This window comes from Rousettus aegyptiacus, unplaced genomic scaffold (assembly GCF_014176215.1).
Source record: "Rousettus aegyptiacus isolate mRouAeg1 unplaced genomic scaffold, mRouAeg1.p scaffold_m13_p_6, whole genome shotgun sequence".
NCBI classification, from domain to species: domain Eukaryota; kingdom Metazoa; phylum Chordata; class Mammalia; order Chiroptera; family Pteropodidae; genus Rousettus; species Rousettus aegyptiacus.
The window spans coordinates 13,326,337-13,352,832 of NW_023416309.1; the positions used below are offsets into that span (position 1 = coordinate 13,326,337).

Below are 26,496 nucleotides of genomic sequence, written 5' to 3' on the forward strand. Positions count from 1 at the left end.
AAAATTTCTAGCAAACCACACATCTATTTCTTATAGGAAATTCAGCTACATTATAACCTCATGGGACCACCATCATTGGTTCATCACCGTCCAAAATGTCATTATGGGTCACATGGCTGTAGTATTTAAGAAAGTTTTGCCTAACCAACATCATGAATATTTACTCCTATATGTTATTCTAAGAATTTAAACTACTTTTACATTTAGGTCCACAAAATATTTGGAGTTCATTTTTACATAAGGTATAAGGGTTATTATTTTGTTTAAATAGGATAAAACTGAGCATGATAGGATGAAGGAAAGGAGGCAGGAAATAAGATATGGATTATGAAGCAAGCAAGGTACTGTGAATAATGCTGTTATGAAAATCAGTGTGCAAATATCTTTTCAGATATGAGCTTTCAAGTCTTTGGGGTAAATACCCAGCACGATTACTAAATCATATGGTAGATCAATTCTTAGTTTTTTGAGGAACCTCCATACTGTTTTCCATACTGGCTGTACCCATTTGCAGTCCCATCAGCAGTTTATAACGGTTCCTTTTTCTCTGCATCCTCTCCAATATTTGTTATTCCCTAATAGCTAGTGATGTTGAGTATCCTTTCATATGTTTGCTGGCCATTTGTATGTCCTCTAGGGAAAAGTGTCTGTTGAGGTCCTCTGCCTATTTTATGAGTGGATTATTTGGTTTTTTCTTGTTAGTGAGTCATATGAGTTCTTTGTATATTTTGGATATTAGGCCTTATTGGAGGCGTTGTGTGCAAATATATGTTCTCATTGAATGGTTGTCTCTTTACCTTGTTGACAGTTTCTTTTGCTGAGCGGAAAATTTCCTATAGTCCCACTCATTTATATTTGGCTTTTACTTCCCTTGCTTTTGAGGTCAAATTCATAAAATCCTCTTTAAGTCAAAGGTCCTTGAGTTTAGTTCCTATGCTTCCTTCTTTGCATTTTATTGTTTCAGGTCTTATATTTAGGTCCTTAATCCATTTTGAGTTAATTTTGGTGTGGGGTGATAGACAATAGTCTAGTTTCATTCTGTTGCAGGTAGCTTTCCAGTGTCCCCAGCACCATTTATTGGAGAGGCTGTCCTTGTATGTTTTTGGCTTCTTTATCGAAAATTATTGGCCCATATAAATATGGGTTTACTTCTGGACTCTTGATTCTGTTCCACTGGTCCGTGTGTCTGTTTTACTGCCAATACCATGCTGTTTCGATTACTGTTACTTTTAGTATAATTTGAAGTTGGGCAGAGTGATGCCTCCAGCCTCATTCTTTTTCCTCAGAATGGCTTTGGCAATTTGGGGTCTTTCATACTTCCATATAAATCTGATGATTTTTTTTTTGTTCTACTTCTCTAAAAAAGGCCAATGGATTTTGATGAAGATTGCATTAAATCTGCATACTGTTTTAGGTAATATGGTCATTTTAACTATGTTGATTCTTCCAATCCAAGAACACAGAATATCTTTCTATTTCTTTGTATCTTCTTCAAATTCTTTTAATAGGGTCTTGTAGTTTTCATTATACAGGTCCTTCGCAAGTTGCATTAAATTTATTCCTATTTTATTCTTTTTGGTGCAATTGTAAAAGGAATTATTTTTTCTACTTTTCTGACACTTCATTTTTAGAGTATAGGAACGCTACGGAATTTTGAACATTGATTTTGTATCGAGAAACTACTGTATTTGCTTATTGTTTCTAGTAGTGTTTTTGTGGAGACTTTAGGGTTTTCTATATAATCATGTCATCTGCAAATAATGACAGTTTGACTTCTTCGTTTCCTATTAGGATGCCTTTTATATCTTTGTCTCGTCTGAATGCACTCCCTAGGACCTCCAATGTTATATTGAATAACAATGGTGATTGTAGACAGCCTTGCCTTGTTCCTGATGGTAGAGGAAAGGTTTTTAGTTTTTCACAATTAAGTATAATGTTGGCCGAGGGCTTGTCATATATGGTTTGTATTATAGTAAGGTACTTTCCCTCTATACTGATTTTGTAAAGTTTTGATCATAAATGGATGCTGTATCTTGTCGACGGCTCTTTCTGCATCTATTGATATGATCATATGATTGTTACTTTTTAATTTGTTTATGTGGTGAATCACATTAATCGATTTGCATATGTTGAACCATCCCTGTGCCCCTGGGATGAAGCCCACTTGATTGTGGTGTATAATCTTTTTTAATATGTTGTTGCATTTGGTTAGCTAGTATCTTATTTAGAATTTTTGCATCTGTGTTCATGAGAGATATTAGTCTGCAGTTTTCTTTTTTTGTGTTATCCTTACCAGGTTTTTGGTATCAGAGTAATATTGGCCTCATGAAATGAGAAGTATTGCCTCCTCTTTGATTTTTTTGGAAGAGTTTGAGAATAGGTATTAAATCTTCTTTGAATGTTTGGTAGAATTCATTGGTGAAGTCATCCAGTCCTGGACTTTTACTTTTTGGTAGGTTTTTGATAATTGTTTCAATTTCCACGCTGCTGATCAATCAGTCTATTTAGATTTTCCAATTCCTGATTCAGTCTAGGAAGATGGTATTTTTCTAAGTACTGGTCCATTTCTTCTAGGTTATTAAATTTGGTATTATATACTTCTTCATTGTATTCTTGTGTGATCCTCAGTATTTCTGCAACGTCAGCGGTAATTTCCCCTCTTTCATCCCTGATTTTGTTTGTGTCCTTTCCCTTTTTTCTTTAGTGAGTCTAGCCAAGGGGTTGTCAACTTTATTAACTTTCTCAAAGAACCAACTCTTTGTTGCATTTATTTTTTCCTACTGTTTTTTGTTTTCAATTTCATTTATTTCTGCTCTAATTTTGATTTCTTTCCTTCTACTGACTTTAGGCTTCATTTGTTCTTCCTTTTCTTATTTTTTAAGATGAAGTATTGGGTTGTTTATTTGGGATCATTCTTGTTTTTGGAGATAGGTTTATAATGATATGAACTTTCCTCTTAGACCATTTTTGCTGTGTCCCTAAAGTTTTGATATGTTGTACTATCATTATCATTTGTTTATATGTATTTCTTGATCTCTTTTTATTTCTTCTCTGACCCAGTTATTCTTCAGTAGCATGTTGTTTAATATCCATGTATTTGTGGTTCCTCCCGCTTTATTTTTACAGTTGATCTACAGTTTCAAAGCATTATGATCAGAGAATATGGTTGGTATGATTTCAAACCTCTTGTATTTGTTGAGGCTAGCTCTCTGTCCCAATATGTGGTCACTTCTTGAGAATGTTCCATGTGCACTAGAGAAGAATGTATAAGCAGCTATTTGGGGATGGAAGGCTCTGTATATGTCCATTATGTTCAGCTGATCTAATGTGTCATTTAAGGATGTTATTTTCTTATTGATTTTCTGTTTGGATGATCTGTCCATATCCGACAGTGGGGTGCTTAGGTCTCCTACTATGATAGTGCTTTGGTCTGTTTCTCTCTTTAGTTCTGTTAGTAATTGCTTTACATATTTCGGAGCTCCCTGAGAGGGAGCATAGATATTAATCAGTGTTATGTCTTCTTGGTGCATGATTCCGTTTACCATTATGAAGTGTCCCTCACTATCTTTCTTTACCTTTTTATTTGGAAATCTATTTCGTCTGATATTAATACCGCTTCTCCCACTTTTTTGAATGCCATTTGCTTAAAATATCATTTTCCACCCTTTCACTTTGAGTCTATATTGTCTTTGGAACTGAGATGTGTCTCCTGGAGGCAACATATGGTTGGGTTTTGTTTTTTGATCCAATCTACAACTCTGTGCCTTTGTATTTTGAGTTCAGTCCATTCACATTTAGGGTGAATATTGAAATATGAGGTCTTCTTATAGCCATTTTATGTTTTGCTTTCTGGTAGCTTGGTGTTTCCATTGCTTCCTGGTCCTTGTGTTTCTGTTTTCTTTATTTTGGTTGGCTTTGTGGATTTTTCCTCTGGTTTTTCTTGTTTTATGTTATATACCTCAGTTCTGAATCTTTGGTGCATGGTTACCATTACGAATGTGAAAAGGTTACACACACACACACACACACACACACACACATAAACACATATAGACATAGATACAGTCATCCCTTTTCTTCTGTGCGTGCCTTATCTTCATCCCCGTTGTGAATTTGGATCTTTGAATCCTCCCCTTTTCAGTCATTGTTATCTCAGTTTGTCCCTATGTATCCTAAATGTTCATTACTATCTTGCTATAGCAATTCTCCTCTATTTTAGCTTATAATGTCCTGTTCTTAGTAAGGACTGCACTGCTCTGCTTCTATTTGCCTGATACACACTTTACTCCTAATTATGTTTTGAGTTTTTTGTTTGTTTGTTTGTTTTTTGTCATTTTGTTTTAGGTGAGCTGACCCCTTTCAGTCTGTCCTGTACTGCAGGCCTTGTAGTAGAGAATTCCCTCAATTTTTGTATGTCTGGAAAGGTCTTAATTTCTCCTTCATATCTAAAGAAGAGCTTAGCTGGATACATTATTCTAGGCTGGTAGTTCCTTTCACTTAATAGTTTAAAATTTTATTCTATTCCTTTCTGGCTTAAAAGGTTTACACTGAGAAGTCTGAGGATAACCTAATGGGTTTTCCTTTATACGTTGCCGTTTTCTTTTCCCTGGCTGCCCTGAGAATTCTATTTTTGCCATTGATTTTTGATAACTTTAATACAATATGTCTTAGTGAAGGCCTTTCTGGGCTGAGATAACTGGATATTCCGTTGACTTCTCGAATTCCAAGCTCCAGTTCATTCCTTAGATTTGGGAAATTCTCATCCACTATTTGTCTAAAAACGCTTTCTATTCCCTGCTCCTTTTCCTCCCCTTCGAGAATGCCCATTATTCTTATGTTTCCTTTCCTGGTGGTATCAGCTAATTCTTATATTTCTCTTTCAATATTTTATTTATTTATTTATTTATTTTTGGTTTCTCTCTTCTTCCTTCTGATTTATTTCTTGATTTCTGTCTTCGATGTCACTGATCCTTTCCTCCATTTGGTCGACTCTATTTCCCAAGCTTGCTATTTCATTTTTCAACTCTTGCAATGTGATTTTTATCTCCAGAATATCTATTCTGGTCTTTTTGAGTGTTTCAATCTCCTTGTTCTGCTCATCTAGTTGTTTTATCAATTCCTGAAATTGTTGATATGACTTGTTTCTGAACTCACTGAGTTTTTTCAGAAATACCATCCTGAACTCTCTATCACATGAGTTGCATATTTCTATGTCTGTAAGCTTATTTTCTGGAGATTTTTCTCTTTCTTTCTGAGATGCCTTGTCACCTTGGTTGATGATGGTGTTTAATGGACTATTTCTCCACCTGGGCTTTAATGGAAATGTAAAGGTCTCTCTTTAGCCTGCTGCCAAGAAGGTGCTTTTCTTTTGGTTCCAGTAAGTAGCATCTAAGCCTCTTGGGTCCCTGCTTTATATAAAGCCTAAATAATGCCTTTTTCATTTTCTCATAGATATTTAATTACAGTCACTATCCTCAGTATCAGTCCCTGTCAGTGTTGGCTACGGTCTCGGCAGCATTTGCTCAGATTCCCCTGGGGCTCCGCGGTGATCAGTCTCAGAGTGTATGGGGAGAGGAGCCCTCTGGGTTGGGAGTTGGGTGCTGTGGCTCAGCCTCAGTTTTGCAACCACAGCCAGTAAAAATCAACTGTTATTTCTCTGCGGTCCCATCCTGCCTCTCTGCCTTCTGCCCTGATGACTGGGCCCTGCTACCGGCTGCGTGGAACTCACAGCACTTCTGGGCAGGGCTGTTCAGGAAAGTTGCCTCACCTTCTCTCCTTCCCCCTCTTCCTGCAGGGAGCTCTGGCGGCTGCAAAAGGCAGTTTCTTTATTTATCCCAGTCCACCACCCAATACCTGAAGTTCTAACCTGTGGTAACTCTTATGCACAGATTTCATATTCAGACATGCAGGAGTGCAGTTTGGGTGTTTTTTGTTGAGTTTTAGACATCTGGCTTATTGTTGTTTTAAGGAGAGAGGTCTGAGGACATCTCTTACTCCCCCATGTTTCCCAGAATCCCCGAATTTTTAATTTATTAACAACACCTATTAACCTATGATGTAATCAGGATTTGTAGAATATACTTAGAGAAAAAGTGATCTATGCCGAGTTACAAACTTGGTCTTTGTACAGCATTTGGGCCAAGGGTGGTTTTTGTATCCTGCCCCCTCTATTGTTAAATTCAAGAAATTTCACAAAGATACAAATTTCTGACAACTCTTGAAATATCAAAAGATTTGGTTATGTCAGATCATCTGTATTCCACCAAGGAAACCATCTGCTAGAACCCAAATGTCCCACATGGGGAATGTACTCTCTGCATCACTCACTATAATCTTAGCATCCAGACCCTTTCACTCATTTACGTCACTGCCCAGTCCCTGTGGGAATGTGAGCGTCATCCCTATACTAGGCAACCCTCTCAGTGTTTATACAGAGTAAAAAGTTCCTGCAGCATCTCCTGGAAATTTCTTATCAAACTCCTAAGTATTTTCTTTTATAAATATACTTTTCTTATGAGAACTGTGAGAAAGACTTAGAAGTACTTATGCCAGGAGTGACCAAATGGCAGTGTATGGACCAAATGACCACAGATCTATTTTGTTTGACCTGCACAGTATTTTTTTAAATGGGAAATTTCACATTCAAAAGAAATAAAGATTTCTAGATTTTGTTAAATATCAGGAAGATCTGGTAACACGAAGCCCTGTTTCCACACGGCAACAATAAGTTGCAGGTAGCAGTGATTTTCTTCAATCACAGCCTGCATTTTTTTCATTTACCAGACAGTCTCTACCACTCCCTAGTGTCCTATAACTGGCCAGATTCACTTATTAATTATTTGGCCCTACAAGCATCTGAGTTTGTGCCACCTGACTTAACGAAAAGATTCAATGTTAATTAGCACAGTGCATTAGGCAAATTCTCCAATATCATGAGTGTCATGTGAAATTTTACATATGCCTCAGCTATTTCACTAACAGTTAATAATTTCACATCCCACTCTCCCCTAACCATATTGAAAAAAAATAACTGGAAGAAAATACAACACAGAAAGTCAAATTTCAGATGATTTTTATTTTCTCCTTAATCTTTTTCTGTGCTTCCTATTTTTTAAAAAAGTAAGTGTGCATTGCCTTTATAGTAAAAAAATATTGACTAAATTTCTAAAATGTATCAACAATATTCTTAGTAAATGATCTGTAAGTAATGAGAAACCACCCGTGCCTGCAAGGTTCAAATTTTGACCAACTGCCAAACAATTTACATGGACATCAATGAGAACACAATCGGATGGGTTAAACAGAAGATGAACCATGTAAGTGACAAATTTTATAAGCTCATTTGATGCAACATACTTTCCTTAGAACCAGTGTTAAGCTGCCTGGGCAGCAGCTGTTTACTCTAACCCCATATGAGATATAGGGTATCAGTTAAGGCTAAATAAATGTTAGCAGAGTAGCCTTACTCACAAGATCTCTATTTATGAAGATTCTATGGGCAGTCCTCCAATTTGTGTATACTTCATTCTGTCCCTCAACTCAGGATTCTTCTGTGGACTTCATAACCACTTAAACTTGTATTATGAATGGCTACCAATTCAACGATAAAGCAGGTAGTCAATACAAGGAACTTATCTCCACCACCCACTTTTTCCCTATCTTTCTCGATGGAAGACAAGATATAACTACTTCCATTTCATGGAGAATTTCAGAGGGGAAAAGAATTTGGCAATCTAATCCAAATTCTTTAGAAATGATGCTCAGAGAGGTATTTATCTAAGAAAGTTGCAAAACTAGAATTTGAATCCCAGCCTCAAGGCTCCACTTCCTTAGTTTCCAGGTACACTTCTAATCTGCAAGCAATACTTTGTTAAGTGACAAACATTCCTACATTTATGTAGAGTATATCAAACCCTATTTAAAGTGATGTTCATTTTGGTTTCAAACATATATAAATAAATGCTGCATAAAAGAACAAAAAGGTCCCCCAATTCTCACCATTTAATTCTACTTTTAGTGCCAGAAACTCAAGCAATAATTATGGGAAAATAAAAGGATTGGTTTTCACTCAATCTCCTTTAGTTTTTTTTTTTATTTCAATTTTTTAGTTATTAAAAAGGTTACTTAATTGGGAATTCAGTATTAGTTCCACTAATTTCATAATTAAATAACTACTGCATATTCATAAATACTGGTGGAAGGAAAAGATCATTGCATAATCTGAATAAAATCTTTAGTAGATGATTCAAGTAGAGAACAAATTCTTTAGTGGTAGGGTCTGAACTTCTTTCCCTCATAGCCATGACACACAGTGACTGGCACATAATAAGCGCCCAGAAAATAAGTGCCAACTGAAATAAGTAAATGATAAAGAAATATAATTAATAAAATAGGTTAACATTTAACTCTATCATTTTCATATCTGTTCACATATACTCTTTACTCCATTCTAATTCTTTCTATTCCTGCACAAATAACTCAGGAAGACCTTCATTCTTTCATTTTCATTCTTTCTTCAATACACCTATGCACTAATCCTCTGTGACTCTATAAGGTGACTAGCTGGGCTCCCAAAGGTCATTTTAAAAAGTCATGGATAAAAACATGAATAAAAGCTAAATATTGCTAAGGGAAATTAGATCGACTTTACCATCTGTCCTTTCGGTGTCATACATGATTATAAGGAAATAATGCATGTGAACGTGCTTTGTACACCATAAAGTATTATCAAATATAGGATATCTCTGTGCTATATAAATGTTTAGTCCACTAAAGTATCCCGGGGCCCCACCAGCATCTAAATAGTCTCCATCTTCTTCCTCATTGTGTTCTAACCAAATCTGCTCTTCTCAAAGTACTATCATTCCACAGAACTTAAAGATACCTTTTGTTTGTTTTTCTGCTTTGATAGGTTAAATTGCAAACACTTTTTCTTAACAGTTTTAGTTTACAAATAGGCAGAATTTCAATTACATTGTAGCTTTTACAGATAAGGCTTGGTAACCACCTTTTGTAACATTGTCCCTATAGAAAAATAACTCCAAACCAATTTGTAAATGAATGTTTGAAAAGCAATCCATTTTTATCTTAGGAAAACTGGTACCTAGACCTTACCCTGAAGGTAATATGGAGTAAGGGGAAGAGAACTGGGACTTCAGAATGAACCTCTCCTTGCTCTGCTACTACTATCTCTGTATTCTTAGGCAAATTCTTATCAGTAAAATGGGAAAAGTAAAATCTCTCAGAATGTAATATGTAAATCACCTAAAACTGAGCCTGGAAGATAAAAGGTGCTAAATAACATTAGTGCCTTTTTCTTTCCCTCTGTCATTGCAGAATATTGCAGTCATTTGCAAATTCCATTTTCTCCTTTAAAAATGTATTTTTCCCTTAGCACATGCTCTAAGTCAGGAGCTTTTCATTATCTCATTAATCCTTATAACAACCCTAAGAGGTAGGTACCATTACTGTCTCATTTTACAGATAAAGAATAGCAGCACAGAGGTTAACTAATTTGCCTAAAATCACTCGATAGTGATGTTGACATCGGCACACTCATGCTCTAATCTTTAGCCACTTTACTATATTTGTTTTAAAAATATAGAGAATAATTCAATGATATCCAAAGTTTTGTCAGATGGCAAGAAGGACAAGAAAAACTTCAAGCTCACAATAGACAAATGTAAACCATCAGGATGCAGTCTAACCAACCAATGTACAATTGGTTTCCCTTCCCAGAAGCTGGAAGGTTCCTATAGTCGGGTTGGGTTAGGCTCACTTGAAGACTTTAAGTATTGTTACTAATTCTGGGAGCATACTGCTTGCCAATCAATTGGAGGTTATTCCTTGCAGTAATGGAATTTGGCTCTAGACACTCTAACCCATTAAACTAGGGACATAAGCAAAATCACTATTTCCTAGCTCAAGCTACAAATATATTACTTACAAGCACTCAGAACTGGAAATACAATGTTATGTAATATTAATGTGTCAAATGGTTAAGACTGCCAATTAAAATGCTCAAAAAAAAAAAAAAAACACCCCTTATTTTATGATACCTATACTTATAAAAAACCTGAAAGTTTTACTTTTAGGCTTCTTAATATTTTTACTTTGTCTTCTCAACTACTACATATGTAATTTAGTGTGACTAGATATGGGCAAGTAAAGACTCAGTACTAAACTTGCTGAAAAATGAAATGAGAGAACAGCTACTGCACAGCCAGACCAAACTCAGCCAGACCAAACTGACCAAGATGTACAGACAGAAAAAGCTGTTGACAATCCCCAGCAACACTAGTTGTGTTTGTGCCTTTTGCTGATTGTATCTCATCACTGCTCTTCATATACCATAAACAGATGAGACACAACTTGGTCTAATCAGGAAAGACTTTTATTTCCTTTGCTTCACTTGCTTACTAACATGAAATGACAATACTGCAGTCTAGATGTTGAACAGCTGCCACAGACAACTAAACTCATTAGTAAGTTCTGGTTCTACCATCTTAGGTAACTTATTTCTAGTTGGAAAAAGGATGAAGCAGAATTAGAATTGAGGAAATCACACTATAATGAAAGCCCAATCATCTATCTAGGTTTTTGTTATTGTTATTGTTTTAAATATTAAAGACAATGCTGGCAAAGCACCTAAACACTAAACTACAACCCTTTCATCTTCAGTCCTTACTAAATGTCAAGTTCACTCCTGATGACTCATTATCAGAACACAAGTCTATATTTTGCTCATAAATGAAACCATCTCAAATTTAGAGTTTATATGAAAGATGTAACTGCAGATTAAGAGAATCTGGAAGGTTTTCATTGTTGAATTTGATTTTAAAGTGTAAATCCCTTCCTTAGCAGGCAAAGTTCTATAAGCCTAGCAACTGATAAATAGGCTTAAATAATCATCACACAATTAGGTAATCCCCTTAGGACAAATCCAAGTTCTCTTCCCAGGGTGTATGGTGTAGGTGAACGTCCTATGGATTCATCTGTACAGATGATTCTACCAAAAATATTACTCAGTGGTGCTGTATTTTCTTTAATAGAAGTAAACTAGAGATCCTGACAGCGTCTCTTACATCCTGACATCTTTAGATTAACTCATTCTTTAAATTATGTCCTTAGAATTCTGTATGTAGGGCAATGTGCAGATGACACTTATTCAGGTGACACAAAGGTGCATCAAGACTATATGAAGGACTCTGATGGTTGCCAACACGGAGATATAACTTAGCACTACTGAAGATCAGCAGTGGACAGAGAGCTCAACGAGTTGCTGAGATAAGGGCAGTCTTCAGTATTTTACCTCAGCCTTAAAGCATGGGTAAAATTTCTGTTGGGAAGAAGGCATCTCAGATAGAAAGAAATGCAGTATGTGCATAGAAGCAAAAGTGGTATGGGATGAAGTTTATTCATGAAATGCCAAGTAATCCCATTGGGCTGGTATAAGCTTTGTGGGAGGGGTCCTATGGTGAGGTAGGACCAGCGACGAACTCACATTTTAGCTTTTCCATTGCCAAAGGTAGCTGCCTTAGACACACTGTTAATTATGTCTGAGAATACACTTTCCCATTTTTAAAATGAGAGAGTTGGATCAGAACATCTCTGAGGTCTATTTACAACTTTATAAATTTATAATTCTAGGACAAGGGTTGGAAAATTTTTCTATGAAGGACCAACTAAGTAAATATTTTAGGCTTCACAGGCTGTATGGTCTCTACCACAACTTCTCAACACTATTATAGTTTGAAGGCAGTCATAGAAAATATATAAATGAATGGGAATGACTGTGTTCCAATAAAGCTTTATTTATGGATATTGAAACTTTAATTTTATATAATTTCATCTGCCACAAAATATTATTCTTTTGATTTTTTTCAAACATTTAAAAATGTAAACGCTATTCTTAGCTCCTAGGCAGCACAAAATTTGGCTCACCAGCTGTAGTTAGCTGACTTCTCCACTCCATAGAAAACAGAAAGGATTGTGATAGCCTTCAAAAGTGAGAATAAGGTAAACAATATTGTATCATAATTATGTATGATAAATATTGTAACAATGACAATCATATTATAATAAATGAGTCAAAGAAAGAAACATGTATATCTTAAATGAGTCAAAGAAACATGTATATCTTAAATGTATACAATATTATGTGTAAAATATATTAAATTTTTTTAAAGAGCTATGTAGATTAATTTAGAAGACAATGGAAGGAGGTATAGGTTTCTGAGCAAGAAAAGGTTGAGATCAGGGCTGTACTTAGATCTACTTAGCAGTAATGGATAGGAGTGAGATTAGTAGTCAACCATCAATGGAAGATAATATTCAAGCCCAATCGAGACTAGTAGCTTCAAGGAAGGAGAAGAAAAAGATATGGAAGGAAAGATCAACAAAATGCTACTTGGAAAAAAAAAGAAAAGAAAAAGGTTTATTTATCTGGCAAAGTTAATTTTTTAAAAAGTCACTTTCCAGACAAGAAGAGGGGAAAAGGTGATTTTGCACCCCCACTTCTCAGTGCCATCAGTACAGTATATGACTGCAGTAGACTAATAGGGGAATTTGCCTCTTTATGGAAGCTTTAGAACAAACAGCCCAAGTTGGAGCTTCCAGTTTAAGGATAAGAGTTCTATGGTATATGTCAAGTAAAATGTAGCATTCATGTTTTAATTTTAGAGGTGCAATAGATGGTAGTTTTAGAGATGATGTTTATTTATTTATTGCTCCTTTTATGCCAGAGAATTTTCGGCAGCCTTCTCAATTAGGAAAAAGTATTCATCTGGTGTACATACATATATCATTGCCCTCGGAATTTTAAAATAACTCTGCTGACTGTGACTCAGAATTTATATCTATCTTTTCTTGCTCTAACAAAGAAAAAAACTGCTGTGCTGCAAATACAACTTATTCAACTTTAGAATATCTACCAAGTACAAGTAATCTCACTCTTTGGGAGCCGCTACATGCCTTCTAGAACTCAAATTTGAAAGCTGATTGGGGTCAGAAGAAAGAGGGGTGCAAAGAGACCTGCACATCTATAGTTCTAACTCATAATAATATCTGATAAGAAATATGGTCAAGCCTTATGAAAATGCAGCAAAGAGAGGGAATAATTTTAACTGAGCAGTCTGGAAAGAACTCCATAAAAAAAGTGACATCAACATTGGGCCCATTTTAACAAGAGAGGAAGGGTAATTCCAGGCACTGAGAATAGTGCAAACAATAACAATTAAAGGACGTGGAAAATATTGGACTTATCTTTTTTTTACTTCAAAAGTGGTATATGTTCATTGTGAGAGGAATAATATGAATTATGACAAGAAAAAAGAAAAATTTTAACCTGAAATCCCACCATTCAATCCTACCACATTTTAGTAATATGCTCTTCCACATATTGGATAATACAAAATGGATCATTCTAAACATATCCCCCTACTCATTTTGCATAACATCTTAACAGCATAGTTCTCTGTCCATGCCAGCTTGGAATACATATTGGAAAGATTAAAAAGCACTGGCATTCCTGAGTTCATGAATAAGTACAGCCCTTCCCTTACAGACCTTCCTTCAAGCTCCTGCTTCAACTTGATCTTTCCTTTTTCTTCGAAGATCTCTATAGGTGGATCCATGCTACTAGCCACCATATTTAATTTTTCTTTCTTCCACATGAGATCAAAAAGATATGGGCATGACTTATTTAATACACAACTTCAATAAAATCATTGTTGACATGTTTTAGATTTGATAAGGACTCTAGGTCTTCTGCCTTGCATGTAAAAGTGAGCTCATTTGTATAATTAAAATAAGTTAACTGGAAGAGCTAGAGAAATTACCAAATGGAAAATATAAACTGTTAAGAGACATGAAAGAGCGAGAAAGTGTAACATTTTTCTAATTAGAGTTCCAAAGGGAAAGAATAAAATAAGGGGAGAGGCAAAATTCAAAAAGATAACAGCTAAAAATGTTTTAGGATTGATAAATCAACCCTCAAAATTAGGGAGCCCAAAAAAGCCCAAGACAGGTAAATAAGGTCTTATAAACCCCAGGGAGAAAAGTCATCTATAGCAAAATAATCATTACGCTGATAGCTGATTTGAATGCAGAAACACTGGAACAATATATTCAAAGTGCTGGAAAAAAAATTACTATCAGCCTAGATTGATTTAGATATCCAATGAAATCATCTTTCAAAAAATAAGACAAAATATTTCTTCAGAGAAATAAGAACGTAAGAGTGTATTCCACTCAAAGACTCCACTAAAGATACCGGCAAGGGATGGACTTCAAGAAGAAAGGGAATTTATCAAGAAGGGAAGTTCTGTTAATCATTTCTCTAACATCTCAAAGAAAAATAGTAAAGGTGGGTAAATGGAAAAAAATAACTGTATAAGAAAACAACAATGTCTAATTTATGGAGTAAAAAAAAAAATCGAGACAGAAACAAAATGTTAGACAACCACATATAAGGGGACAATGGAACTAGCAGTATTTTACAATCTTTGTATTACCCAGGAAGACAGTAAAGATGCTAATTAAAGACTCTGAAATTAAATATGCAAGTTCAAATTTTCCAGAAAAGCTCTGAAAGACTAGAAATAATAGGTATACCTTCCAAACAAGTTACACGTTTAACTCTATTACTCCTATGTTGATAGCACATCTGAGAGGCAGTCTAACCCTCCTTTCAGGCGAGAGATACTAAGCTCATCCAGTATCTGGCACAGTATGTAGTCATTAAAAATTTGTTAAATTAATTTGGCTGTTCCAGGAAAAGATGAATTCTATTTCACAAATGCATCACACTTCTCAACTCTACCTGAAAGGATGATTCCATCTTATTTATTTTAGTGAGTGGCCTAACTACCCCTTCAGTTTTTTTTTCTTTTCCTTTTTCTTTTTCTTTTTCAGAAAACAGAACAATGAAGCTTGGGATAAATCCCAAATCCTACCCCCAATCCTTGCTTATAAATTGAAAAAAAAAATACACGTTTCCCCTCACAAACAAAAGAGTTATCAATGAAAAATTTAGATGTTCGATTTTAATTATGAGAAACTGGCAATCAAAACGCTCAGGCATCTAAACTGTGAGTGATATTTTTCCCACATTTGTTAAAACTGTATATTCCACAACATATGGAATTCTACTGAAAGCTTTCACTGGCATTTTGCCTTGTTGAATAAAAGTTAGAAGTTATGCTTAGACATTTTTAAAATATCAACACTGTTTTTTCATTAGACTAACATTTAAAATATGACTTAAAATCATAGGAAAATATATTAATATGTCTAACACTCATTGAGCTCCTAACTATGTGTCAGGCATAGTTCTACACATCTTTATGAACTCATATATCCTTACAATAATACACTATGAGTCGAGAACTAAGATTAGCTTTGTTTTACAGAGGACAGTGTGAAACAGATTAAATAACTTCCCCAATGTTACATACCTCACAGGTGTCAATAAATGGTGGGATTTAAACCCAAGGAGTTTAGCTCTAGAGCCTTTACTCTTAACCAATACATTCTACTGCCTCCCAAGAGTCTTGTCATGTTTGTCTGCTAATTTGCATTGTATCTACATCTAAAGTCTGACTTTGGTATTCCATAACTCATACTAGTGCATTTTGCCAAAAATGGCTATTCTATTTATTTGCGAAAAATCAAAACTAATAGAGATTCCAAATCCATATTATATTTTTATTTACACTTACATACTCTGCATAGTCCTTACTGGGCAGGATTATCCCCATCTGCATCCCAGGACTTAATGCCTGGAATTTATTTTCAGGAAACATGAACTGGATAGTCCTATTACAGGCAATGCCCTGTGCTAAGCAATGATTTAGAGCTACTCTCCTAATTGGCAGTTCAGTTGCACCAAGATTCACCCACAGCACAATATGTTTTTCCAAAGAAGCATAAAACAGTTTTTGGTTGGGAAGCAGCAAATGGTCTTCCCATTTGTTCATTCAACAAATATTCCTCAAGACTCTTATTATGTGCCAAGCACTATGACAGGTCTGAAAAGTCAAGAGCAAATACATCAGAGCCAATATTTGCCCCTGGGGCTCTAGCGGGAAGAAAGATGTTAAACAAGTAATAATTACACAAATAATTACGAACAACTGTGACAAGCACAACAAGAAAAAAATGCAGAAATCACATGACAGAGGGACCTCCCTTAGTTTTGGAGGTAAGAATCAGGGAAGGTATCCCTAGAAAATTGATACTTAATATGGAAGTCGAGGATTAGAGGAAATTACCCAGGAAAGAAGTGCAGAAGAGTGGCTGAGGCAGAGGGAACAGCATGTGTGAAGGCCCACAAGCAGCACTGTACTTTGAAAGAAATGAAAACCCGCTGTGCCTGGACTACCGCGAGAAGAGGGCAACTGAGGTCAATGCTCAAAGATCTTTTCTAACTATGCGGCCCATGACCTGCTCACTCTGCTGCTGACCTGCTCACATTTTCTCCATGATTCCAAGGAACAAAAACTGTATTTACAGTACTATCACATAGCCCTTTAAAATGATTAATTTAAATTCTGCAATAATTTCATTAGTGGAGAGGATATAGATAACATAAATCATAAGATTATAACTTTCATCTATACTTTAACAACTTGAGGCCAGAGACCATTATGTATCCCACTATAATTCAGAACACCTAGCAATGTGAACAGCTAGAGTCTAATAACTAATTTTGCTATTCGGAGAGAAGAGACGTAGGATAAGAATTTAAGTGTTACTTGCCTAGACGACATTTTTCTATATAAGATTTATTAGCCCATTCATATACCCTTACTTACTGTAACTGTATGAATAAAAATATATTATCCATCTTAAAGATTAGCCAGTTCAGTTCTCCAGAGATGGGGCTGGGAACAGAGAGAGGCCTGGAAATATAGAGAAGCTAGATAATAGAGATTCCTCAACTCTCAACTCTAAGAACAAATGTGCTGTTTCTTTCTTCACAGAAAGCTTACTTGTGGGAATAAGTTAAGCATGTTTCAAAAGAAAGAATGACTTTAACTTGGATTGTGGCCAGCTGCAATGAAATTCAGCCACTTTCCCCTTAAAACTCATGCAACTGGAAATCTTATCAGTGTGAAATTCTCTAAGGGCCAAAGACTATTTTCTGCAACTTAACGATATTTGTAAAACATTTTAGTTCTAAGATTCACTACCTGCCATCCTCTACACACACACACATCCCACACTCATACCAATCTAATGAATGACTTGACTTCTAACATAAGTGACATAGAATTTTTTGAAATCTAAAAGTCTCAATATGTAACCAAACAATAATATCATTTATGAATCTTTTTTTCCTTTGTGATTACTTAGGCATTTGTATACAGTAGCATTTGAGGGCAGAAAAAAGGAATCACCACTCGTTCATCATGTAATAGCCTAGAATGACTAGCTGGTAATACAAGTATCAAAACACTATACGCATATGGAAGGAATACCAATAGCAAAGGACTGGGATAAGCCCAAAACTGGGAACATCGAGAAGAATATAACCCAGTCATTGCCCTTCAGAAACCAAGTCTTAAAGGGAGATACTTGAGAATAGGGAGGGCAGGGAAAGAAAAGCTACAATCAAATCAATCATCCCAAAACTGATGACCTAGCATGCAAAAACACAGAATCCACAAAGCTTTTACCAAGGGACTGGAAGGAAGGAAATGAGTCCTCAACTTCTATGTCTAATTATATGTCTCCTTTTGTCCATTACTCTGTCATACTCTATTCCTTTGTCTGCACATAATAAGCATAGTTAAATATATTTAATCGACTTAAAGATCCCATATTTTAATAAGTGTGTCAGGATTAGAAGTTCTTCAAAAGTTATTTTGAAGTTATTTCATTTCACACTTACTGAAACAGCAGTTAGCTCAATAGAACATAGCTCCCTAACGGCACATGATAAAGTCTTGAATGTTGTAACAGACTGGGTTTCCTCACTTTTACTTGAAATTCTTCGGCAGAAAAGTGAATTAAGTGGGGCGGGGTGGAGGAAGTTTGGGGGGTTGATTTAATGATGAAAAAGATATAGTTGTTTGTAGTAATATCCAAGGAAACAGAAATAGGAGTAGAGAAAAATGGACGAAGAGAGTAAAAGACAAACCCAGTTCAAGCAGACTGAAAAAGATTGAGAAACACTGAGATTGTGACTAAAGACAGGCTTTCTAAATAGCAACAATAAAAACGTAGTACTTTTGTAACAAGTTTAATTCTGTTCTTTTTGAAAGACTGTGAAGGCTCAGCATGACAAAAAGTGATTACTAATAGTATACTATTCAATAAAAATTGTTTTAAGTGTTATATGAAAGATAAAACATTTTAATGATGATAAATATATAAATAAAGATTCCCTACTTATATATTAACCTCAACTTCCCTCCATAATAAACCTTTTTGTAAACTGTTAAGGAGAAACAGGTAAGACAGTGCACAAGGGAAAGACAGATGAAAGCCTCTGATAGGAAGTCCTTTCATCAATATATCAACTTCTCTGAGTGTTTCAGAGTCTTATTACAGATGTGAACTTTACCCCTTAAATAAGTTCACTATGAAATATTTATACTACATAGCACTGAAGGCTTTAAAAAGCCTTAAGTGTCTACAGCCAAGCCACCCTGAATGTGCCCGATCTCATCTTGGAAGCTAAGCAGGGTTGGGTCTGGTTAGTATTTGGATGGGAGATCACCTAGGAAGACCAGGTGCGGTAGGTGTAAAAAATGTTAAAAAGCTTTAAATTTATGTTTTCTTCATCCAGTCTTATCTATATATAGGGAAGGTTTAAGGGCAGACCTTCCTGAAAGTAACATCAACTGACAGAATGACCCTTCCTCAGCAAGAGTCCTGATAATGAATGTCACAGAACATTATTCTAGAGAGAAACTTTGCTGTGATATCAGCTAATTTCTGACATGAGCTCATTAAGGACTGCTACTTCTTTTGATACTGATCTAATGGGGGCTTATAATGTAAAAATATACCCCACTGTCATGACCATGACATAAGGTTCAATGGGAAGGCTGGGCTCAGATCGGCCAGAAAGCCAAAAAAAAAAAGCAGATCAACCTCTTATTTTTGTCTCCTGCCATGTGTTTCAAGGAAGTAAAGATCTTTTAATGAGGAATTCATAAATCATAGTATGATACTGCACTGTAACCAGCAGGGCTTCAAATAAATATATTGACACCTGGTCTAAGTTGCTAAATTTAAAAAAAAATACTCCTAATTTAAAAAGGATACAAAATCCCAATGCCACCTTCAGACAGGAGGCAATATATTCTCGTGTTATGAATTTAGTAAGTGGCCTGCATAGTTGAAATGACTCTGAAACAGAGAACCACAACCCAAAATAGCCTGAACACTGTTATCTCAAACAATGGGCAGTTAGCCCTTCATTTCTCCTTCTTAGTCCAAATTCTACTTGTTTCAAAGCTCATTATAAATTTGATGAGACTGTTTAAATTTGGCTGTACCAGATGTTTGAAAGCTATGGATGGAAAATATTCATTGCAAAACAATTCTTATTACAAGATTTTATACCTAAAAAATGAATGCAATGTGTATGTTTATTGTTTTTAAAAAAAAAAAGAAAGAAAGAAAAACATAAGTTATATTGCATACTCATAACCAGCCTGACATTAGAAATAAAGGAGTAAATACAACAGACATGGTCCCTGCCACCGAGGAACCTACAACTTAGTGGAGAAGACAAATACTAAGTACGATGAATGTCACAAGAGAGTATATACATGCTGTGCTGGGCTGTAGGCTGTGGATAATGAGAATTATTCCTACCCTACTCCCTTCCTAAGTGTGCAGTAAAAGACCAAGAAGTTGTCAGAAGGCTTTTAAAATAATGAACTTCTCAGTTGAGACACATATGAAACATAAGCATTTTATACATATATAAGTAATCAGTAATTATATAAATATATAAAATGACTTTTTAAACAAATATACAAGAAGTATTAAAATCCAAATAGGCCCTTCATGTAGGCCATGCCAAACCCAGGCTTTAAACAAATAATCTTGCCAGGCCTAGGACAAATAAAAACTCTATGACTAATAGCATTCTTGTTGCTTCTGATTCTAGGTGGAACAATTACACTGATATTTCACAACTTTGCTCTAAGTGGTTATAGAATGGTGGAGTGAAAAATGCAGAGGATCCACAGTAAGAGAAACAAATTTTGAGACCAAGTTCCATCACTAACTAGCTGTGCCACCATGGGCAGGTTACTTAATTTCTCTGATCTACATTATCTTCACCTGTAAAATCAGGACAATACTTTAAAGCATTGTTATGAAATTATATATACGAAAGCATTTTATAAACAATAAAGGATTATACAAATGGTCTTATTATTTATTTGATTTTTTTCCTTCATATAGGAATTATATGTTCATTTTAAGAACTGGAAAATGCAGAAAACTATTAAGAAGAAAAAAAATCACCCACAGGCTTATCACCCAAACATTGTTGTTATTTATTTCAACCAAAATAAATATAACATCAACCAAAAGAAGTTAAGGCAAAAGTACTTTCAGATGTTAACAATGATAATTATAAACGACAAAATTAATTGTTGATCTCTTTTTAAGAACAGAACAGTCTTTCCCATCAGTTTAAAAACAATGCTGCCATGTGTCCCAAAGCTGGTCCCAACAGGGTATGATATATGGGTGAGGCTCATAAACGTCAAAGCCACAAAAACTCCCGAAATAAATATTTCATGAACTCAAGGAGTAGTTACAACACATGCCCTCAGATGCAACAGAGAAAGCAAAGTGTCTAAAGCCCTGTTAACAAAACTGGCATGAGTGTAAGATTGCTATGGGCCACTTCAATGGAAAAAAAATTTTTATATATCATACTACAAGACAAGCAGCCTAAGACATCTGATTTTTTCACACTGCTTACTGAATCCCGTCTTTGGAACTTCTTGTACATCTGTTTTTATTTTGCTACTCTTTCTTCTCCTAGCCCCTCTCCTTGTTTTATTATCACATTAGAATCTGTGTTTATAATGGCCTTATTCACTTCTTCCAAGAAGACACACAAATGGCCAACAAACATATGAAAAGATGCTCAACATCGCTAGATATTAGGGAAATGTAAACCAAAACCACAATGAATGCCACCCGGAACAAGCCTGATCCCATCTGATTTTGGAAGCTAAGTAGGGTCAGGCCTGGTTAGTAATTGGATGGGAGACAACCTAGGAAGACCAGGTGCTGTAGGCGTAAAAAGTAAAAAATAAAAAAATAAGAGATTCTAAGCTGACAAGGTCTTGCAATCTGTGAGGTCAACCAAGGGTTGCCTCACCTAAAACAAAAAACACACAATGAGATACCATCTCACACCTATTAGAATAGCTGTAATCAACAGGACAAGTAATAATAAGTGTTGGAGAGGATGTGGAGAAAAAGGAACCCTCATATACTGCTGGTGAGACTGCAAACTGGTACAGCCACTATGGAAAACAGTATGGAGGTTCCTCAAAAAACTAAGAATTGATCTACCATGTGATCCAGCAATCCTTCTATTGGGTATTTATCCCAAAGACTTGAAAACTCATATCTGAAAAGATATTTGCACACCAATGTTCATAGCAGCATTATTTACAGTGGCCAGGACATGGAAGCAACCGAAGTGTCCTACGATAGATGATTGGTTAAAGAAGCTGTGATACATATATACAATGGAATATTACTCAGCCATAAGAATAGATGAAATACTGCCATTTGCAACAACATGGATGGACCTTGAGATAATCATGCTAAGCAAAATAAGCCAAACAGAAAAAGTTGAAAACCACATGATATCACTTATATGTATGATATAAACCTAAAAGCAACAAACAAACAAGGCAAACAAACAGAGACTCATGGACATGTTCTATAGACTCCTGGTTACCAGAGGGTTGGAGGAAGGAGGGAAGTAGATGGGGTAAAAGGAGTCAAATATGTGGTGACAGAAAGAAATCTAATTATGAGCAGTGAACACACAATGCGAGATATATATATATATCTATATATATATAGATATATATATATATATCTTACTGTTGAATTGTACACCTGAAACTTACTGGATTTTGTTAACCAATGTCATCATAATAAAAATAAATAAAATACAATAAAAATAAAATGGCCTTATTCAATGCAATGGAATATTATTTAGCTCCAAAAAGGAACAAAGTTCTGATACATACTATATCATGGATGTACCTTGAAAACATTATGCTAAGAGAAAGAAGTCAGATGCAAAAGGCAACATATTTTATAATTCCATTTACATGAAATGTCCAAAATAGGCAAATCTACAGTGACAGAAAGTAGACTGGTAGCTGTCCAGGGCTAGGGAGGTGGGGATGGGAGAGAACGTGTGACTGCTAAAAGGCATGCGGTTTCTTGAGGGGATAAAATGTTCTAAAATTATTTTGTAGTGATATTGTACAACTCTGTCAATATACTAAAAAACACTAAATTATACACTTTAAATGTGCAAATCATATGTTACGTGAATTACAACTCAACGCGGCTATTTAAAAAAAAATCTTGTTCAGGATCCTAAATTGAAAAAAGTACATCTAAACAAACAATCCCATACTACCCCTCCCTACCTAAGCATGGAATAAAAGGGATAAGTCAGCTGTGATAAGATACATATATAAAGTGACCAGACTACTCTTGTTTAACAAATATACATTAAATTACAAATCCAAATGAGTCTCAACCCCACAAAAAGTAGTTACCTTAATGATGCCCTAAGTCAAAACTTAGTCCTCAGAGTCTAAATAATTTTGTACCTTTATTTAGATAGTTCTTTCTACTTATAAAATCTTTCTTACCACATTTTTAAATGTTCAATTCTCACCTGACATTAAGGCCAATTCAAATGTTACGTCCTGTACAAGGCCTTTCCCATGTTCTGATGAAAAGTAATCTCACCTTTCTCTGAACTTCCATGGTACTTCACTTCCACAGAGCCACTCTGAACTTTCGATCCAGCATTATACTTAGTCTGCCTTGTATCAATTTATTTTTTGACATTAAAAGGGGCCTCCACAAATATCTATTTGACAAGTGGATGATGATTGTCTAACAATTGAGAATTTTATCTTCAGCTTGTAAATTTTAATTTTGGAAATATCCAAAAGTCATTTAAACTCAAAAATGGTCCAGGAAGTAGGAGGTTTAAGGAATGCTCACTTCGGATAAAATTTTCTTAACCAAAATAAAAGCAAGACTGATTTGACATACGTATGTAAATAATCTGTAAGAAATTCTGAAACAAAAGCACTGGAATAAGGAAATAACTGCCCAGAGTAACTGAAAGAAACCTGAATGATATAAATTCCAGAATATCTGTTCAAAAATCAGTTTCATTATTTTATAGTGACACCATATGTTTTTTTCCTGAGAGTTTTATTATCAAGTACTACTAATTCTTCTACCGTATTTCTAATATAGTACTAATTCCTTCTCCATTTTTCCCACAACACCCGAAGTCAGACCTTCATTTTCTTCCTGACCAACCAAATTAAAAAGTCTCCTAATTTATCTCCCTTCCCACAGTTCCTTCTTTCCTTCAACAATATTTATGGAGCCGTCCTGTGCACTAATGTTGAGGGTAGGAACTGAGGAGCATATAAATATCAAACGAGGCCCCATTCTCCTAAACCAATCTAGTTGCGAACTTGACTTGATCACAACACTCAGCAGCATACATATAAGGGCCACAAATGACACCAAGAATTCCAAGCAATGGTTAAGTCCTCTGGCCTCCCCAAAACACATATTAATCTATAGTCTCTCTCACATACTAGTCATCCTCTTCCTACCACTCTTTGTTCATCTTGTTGGATAAGGTCTTCTGTTAAACTGCACATATGCCATGCACCCACTCACTTCCAGTTTCTCTCCAATTTGCCTCCTGAGCTAATCAAGACAATCTACTAGCTATAACCTGGAAGTGACTTACGAGTATCTTTATTCATGACTAGTTGTCATCATAATTCTCCCCATTTTCTAATTCATATCTACGACCAATCTCAAGTCTCTTCTTTTGTATGTGTCAGGAAGTATGTAACTATACATAATTTTTTTCGGCTTATGACTAACCTTATTTCTTTAGTATTTGTCTCATGGTATCCATAACAGTGTTTCCTAAATGAGGGGGTGTATCTCAACCACCTATGGAGCCCCTTAAAAATACAAAGGTCTTTATCCTACCCCCTGGAAAGCTCCTCAGTAAGTCTGGGGTGGGAGCTGGACATCTTCATTTCTCAAAAGCCCCACTGGTGATTCTGATGCATATCTCAATCTGAGAACCACTGATTTATTACAATGTTCCCTATACAGCAGACATTCAATTCTTATTAATGCATTGAAGCTCATAAATAACTTTTGTCTAAATAGTCTAACCAGATATCAACCCCTAGACTACACTAGTTCTGTTCCAAGTGCAACATATGGTTTTAAGATTTCATTTCCTGAAGTACTCCTTGGAGGGACACTATTACCTTGTCTCTTTACATTGTTTCCTATTTGTTGAAAAATGGAGGCCTGGAATGCAGCCATGTTAGACAACACTACACAAGAATGTACTCTGGAGTCTTAGATTAAAATTAGTCATATAAAGGACAAGAACAATGTAGAACCAGACATTTTGAAAGAACACAGTATTCTTACTGAATAATTAGTAAATCTATACAGAAGGCAGATCAGAAACCAGTCAGTCAATAGTGTCTCTCCCCATCTTCTTTATTCCCAATCTTTTGAACTGCCTTACACAGTTGAGGGGCCCCTGAAGACTGAGGAAGACTCAGCTGCTGAAGTGCCTCTAGTCCATTAAAGTGCTCTAATCAGATAAGTAACCCAAACCCCACCCAGGCCCACAGTTGCCTCCCAACTACCCTGACACACACTATTTACACAGCTCAGTGGGGGAGCGATATGAACTTTTCCCAAAGTTGTACTTCACAGGCAGCAGCAGTCTGAGTCACCCACCCAGGATGAGAAAAAAAAAACTGTGATACTAGCCTACTAGCCAGGGGAGTGTCAGAAGACTGGTCACAGCACCCCTTTTCCCATTTCAAAAGTGGGCTCTGCCTCCTACTACAATCACCTCAGTTATTAGTCACAGCTGCGGGCTACAGGGATCTGCAGAGCCACTCAGCCACGCAGGAAAGTTGTGGGCTGGGGAGAAGACTGCCCCTCCTTCTCTCCGGCAGGGGCCGCAGGTCCCAGATTCCACAGGCCTCTCCCTGCAGCTCCATCTTGCTTTCTGCCAGGAGGAGTGGCAGAGAAGCACCCCCACACACACACCCAGTCTGTTAAGGCCCCAGTGGGAGGGAAGCCTTTTGACAGCAGGTAAAACCAGGTGGAAATCTTCATGGGAGAGGAAAAAAATGAAAGGCACTGGGGTTAAGAGGAAGGAGAAGAGGGATTTGTGGTCATAAATTACCACATGAAGAAATTACCGGTATTTGGGAGTGCCAGAGGTGTAAGCAGAAGTAGAATGCCCAGGAAGGGAGAAGGAGACAGAAAGACGATGGCCAGTAAGACAAGGAAGGGGACAAAAGGGCAGGAAGGAGGGAGCGCAGGAAGGAGGAAGGAGGCAGGAAAGGGTTGTGGGTGAGTGAGGTAGGTCTAAGGATAAGGGGCAGATGTATTAGAAAGGAGAACAACGTGGCTTAATAAAAATCCCTGCATGGAAAGGCAAGGAATCTGCAGGGGAGCCCGTCAGCCCAAAGGCCAGACTCGGGAGGCCTATAAAGGGTGCTGAGAGTAAGGATGTCAAGGCGAGGGGCGACAGCCTGCTGAGGGAGAAGGGCCATCAGACATCCAAACAACTATCGTATATTAAGCACCTACTATGGGTCATACACTGTGCTAGGCACTTTATAATACGACCTAGTTGAATCTTCACAACAAACCCACAAGCAGGCACTATTATGATTGACCCCATGCTATAGATGAGGAAACTGAGACCCAGTGAGTCTCTGGAGCATGCTCAAGGTCACAGCGCGAGTGGTGTCTGGATTCGAACCCATAGCCGCCTTGCTCCAGAGCTCACGGGCAAAGCCACAGGCAGCAACCCCGCAAAGAGGAACAACAACATGGACCGGGACCCAGAGTACTTCTCCTGCTCCTAGTCCTGCTCCCCACCCCAGGCCCAGCGCGCTCACCCGGACGAGGTTGCTGACTGCCGCCTGCACGGCGGCCACGGGCGCGGTGAGGTCAGGGATGGCTTTGCCGTCCACCTCGCCTTCCTCGTGCATGATTACCAGGTGAGAGATCTGCTGCGCCACCGGCTCCAAGATGCTCTCGATTGTGCGCGTATGAAACACCGGCATCGTGGCGGTGAGTGGGGCGGCGAACCGCGAGCTACAGAGAACCGGGAACGGCGGAGTCGGAAACCCGCAAACAGACGGACTCGAAGCGGCGATTACG

The 26,496-nt window shown here is 36.6% G+C and overlaps 1 protein-coding gene across 2 annotated transcripts in view; it reads right to left on the reverse strand.

The window, feature by feature from the left end:
- Nucleotides 1-26,496, reverse strand: part of VCL (vinculin) — a 94,851-nt gene extending 68,355 nt beyond the window's left edge. Inside the window, exon 1 of one of the 2 annotated variants that reach the window (XM_036223570.1) lies at nt 26,232-26,496. In XM_036223570.1, the coding sequence (XP_036079463.1) occupies nt 26,232-26,399 (168 nt within the window). In that variant the 5' untranslated portion in view covers nt 26,400-26,496. The remainder of the gene's footprint in view (nt 1-26,231) is intronic. The other variant, XM_016130822.2, reaches the window with a different exon arrangement.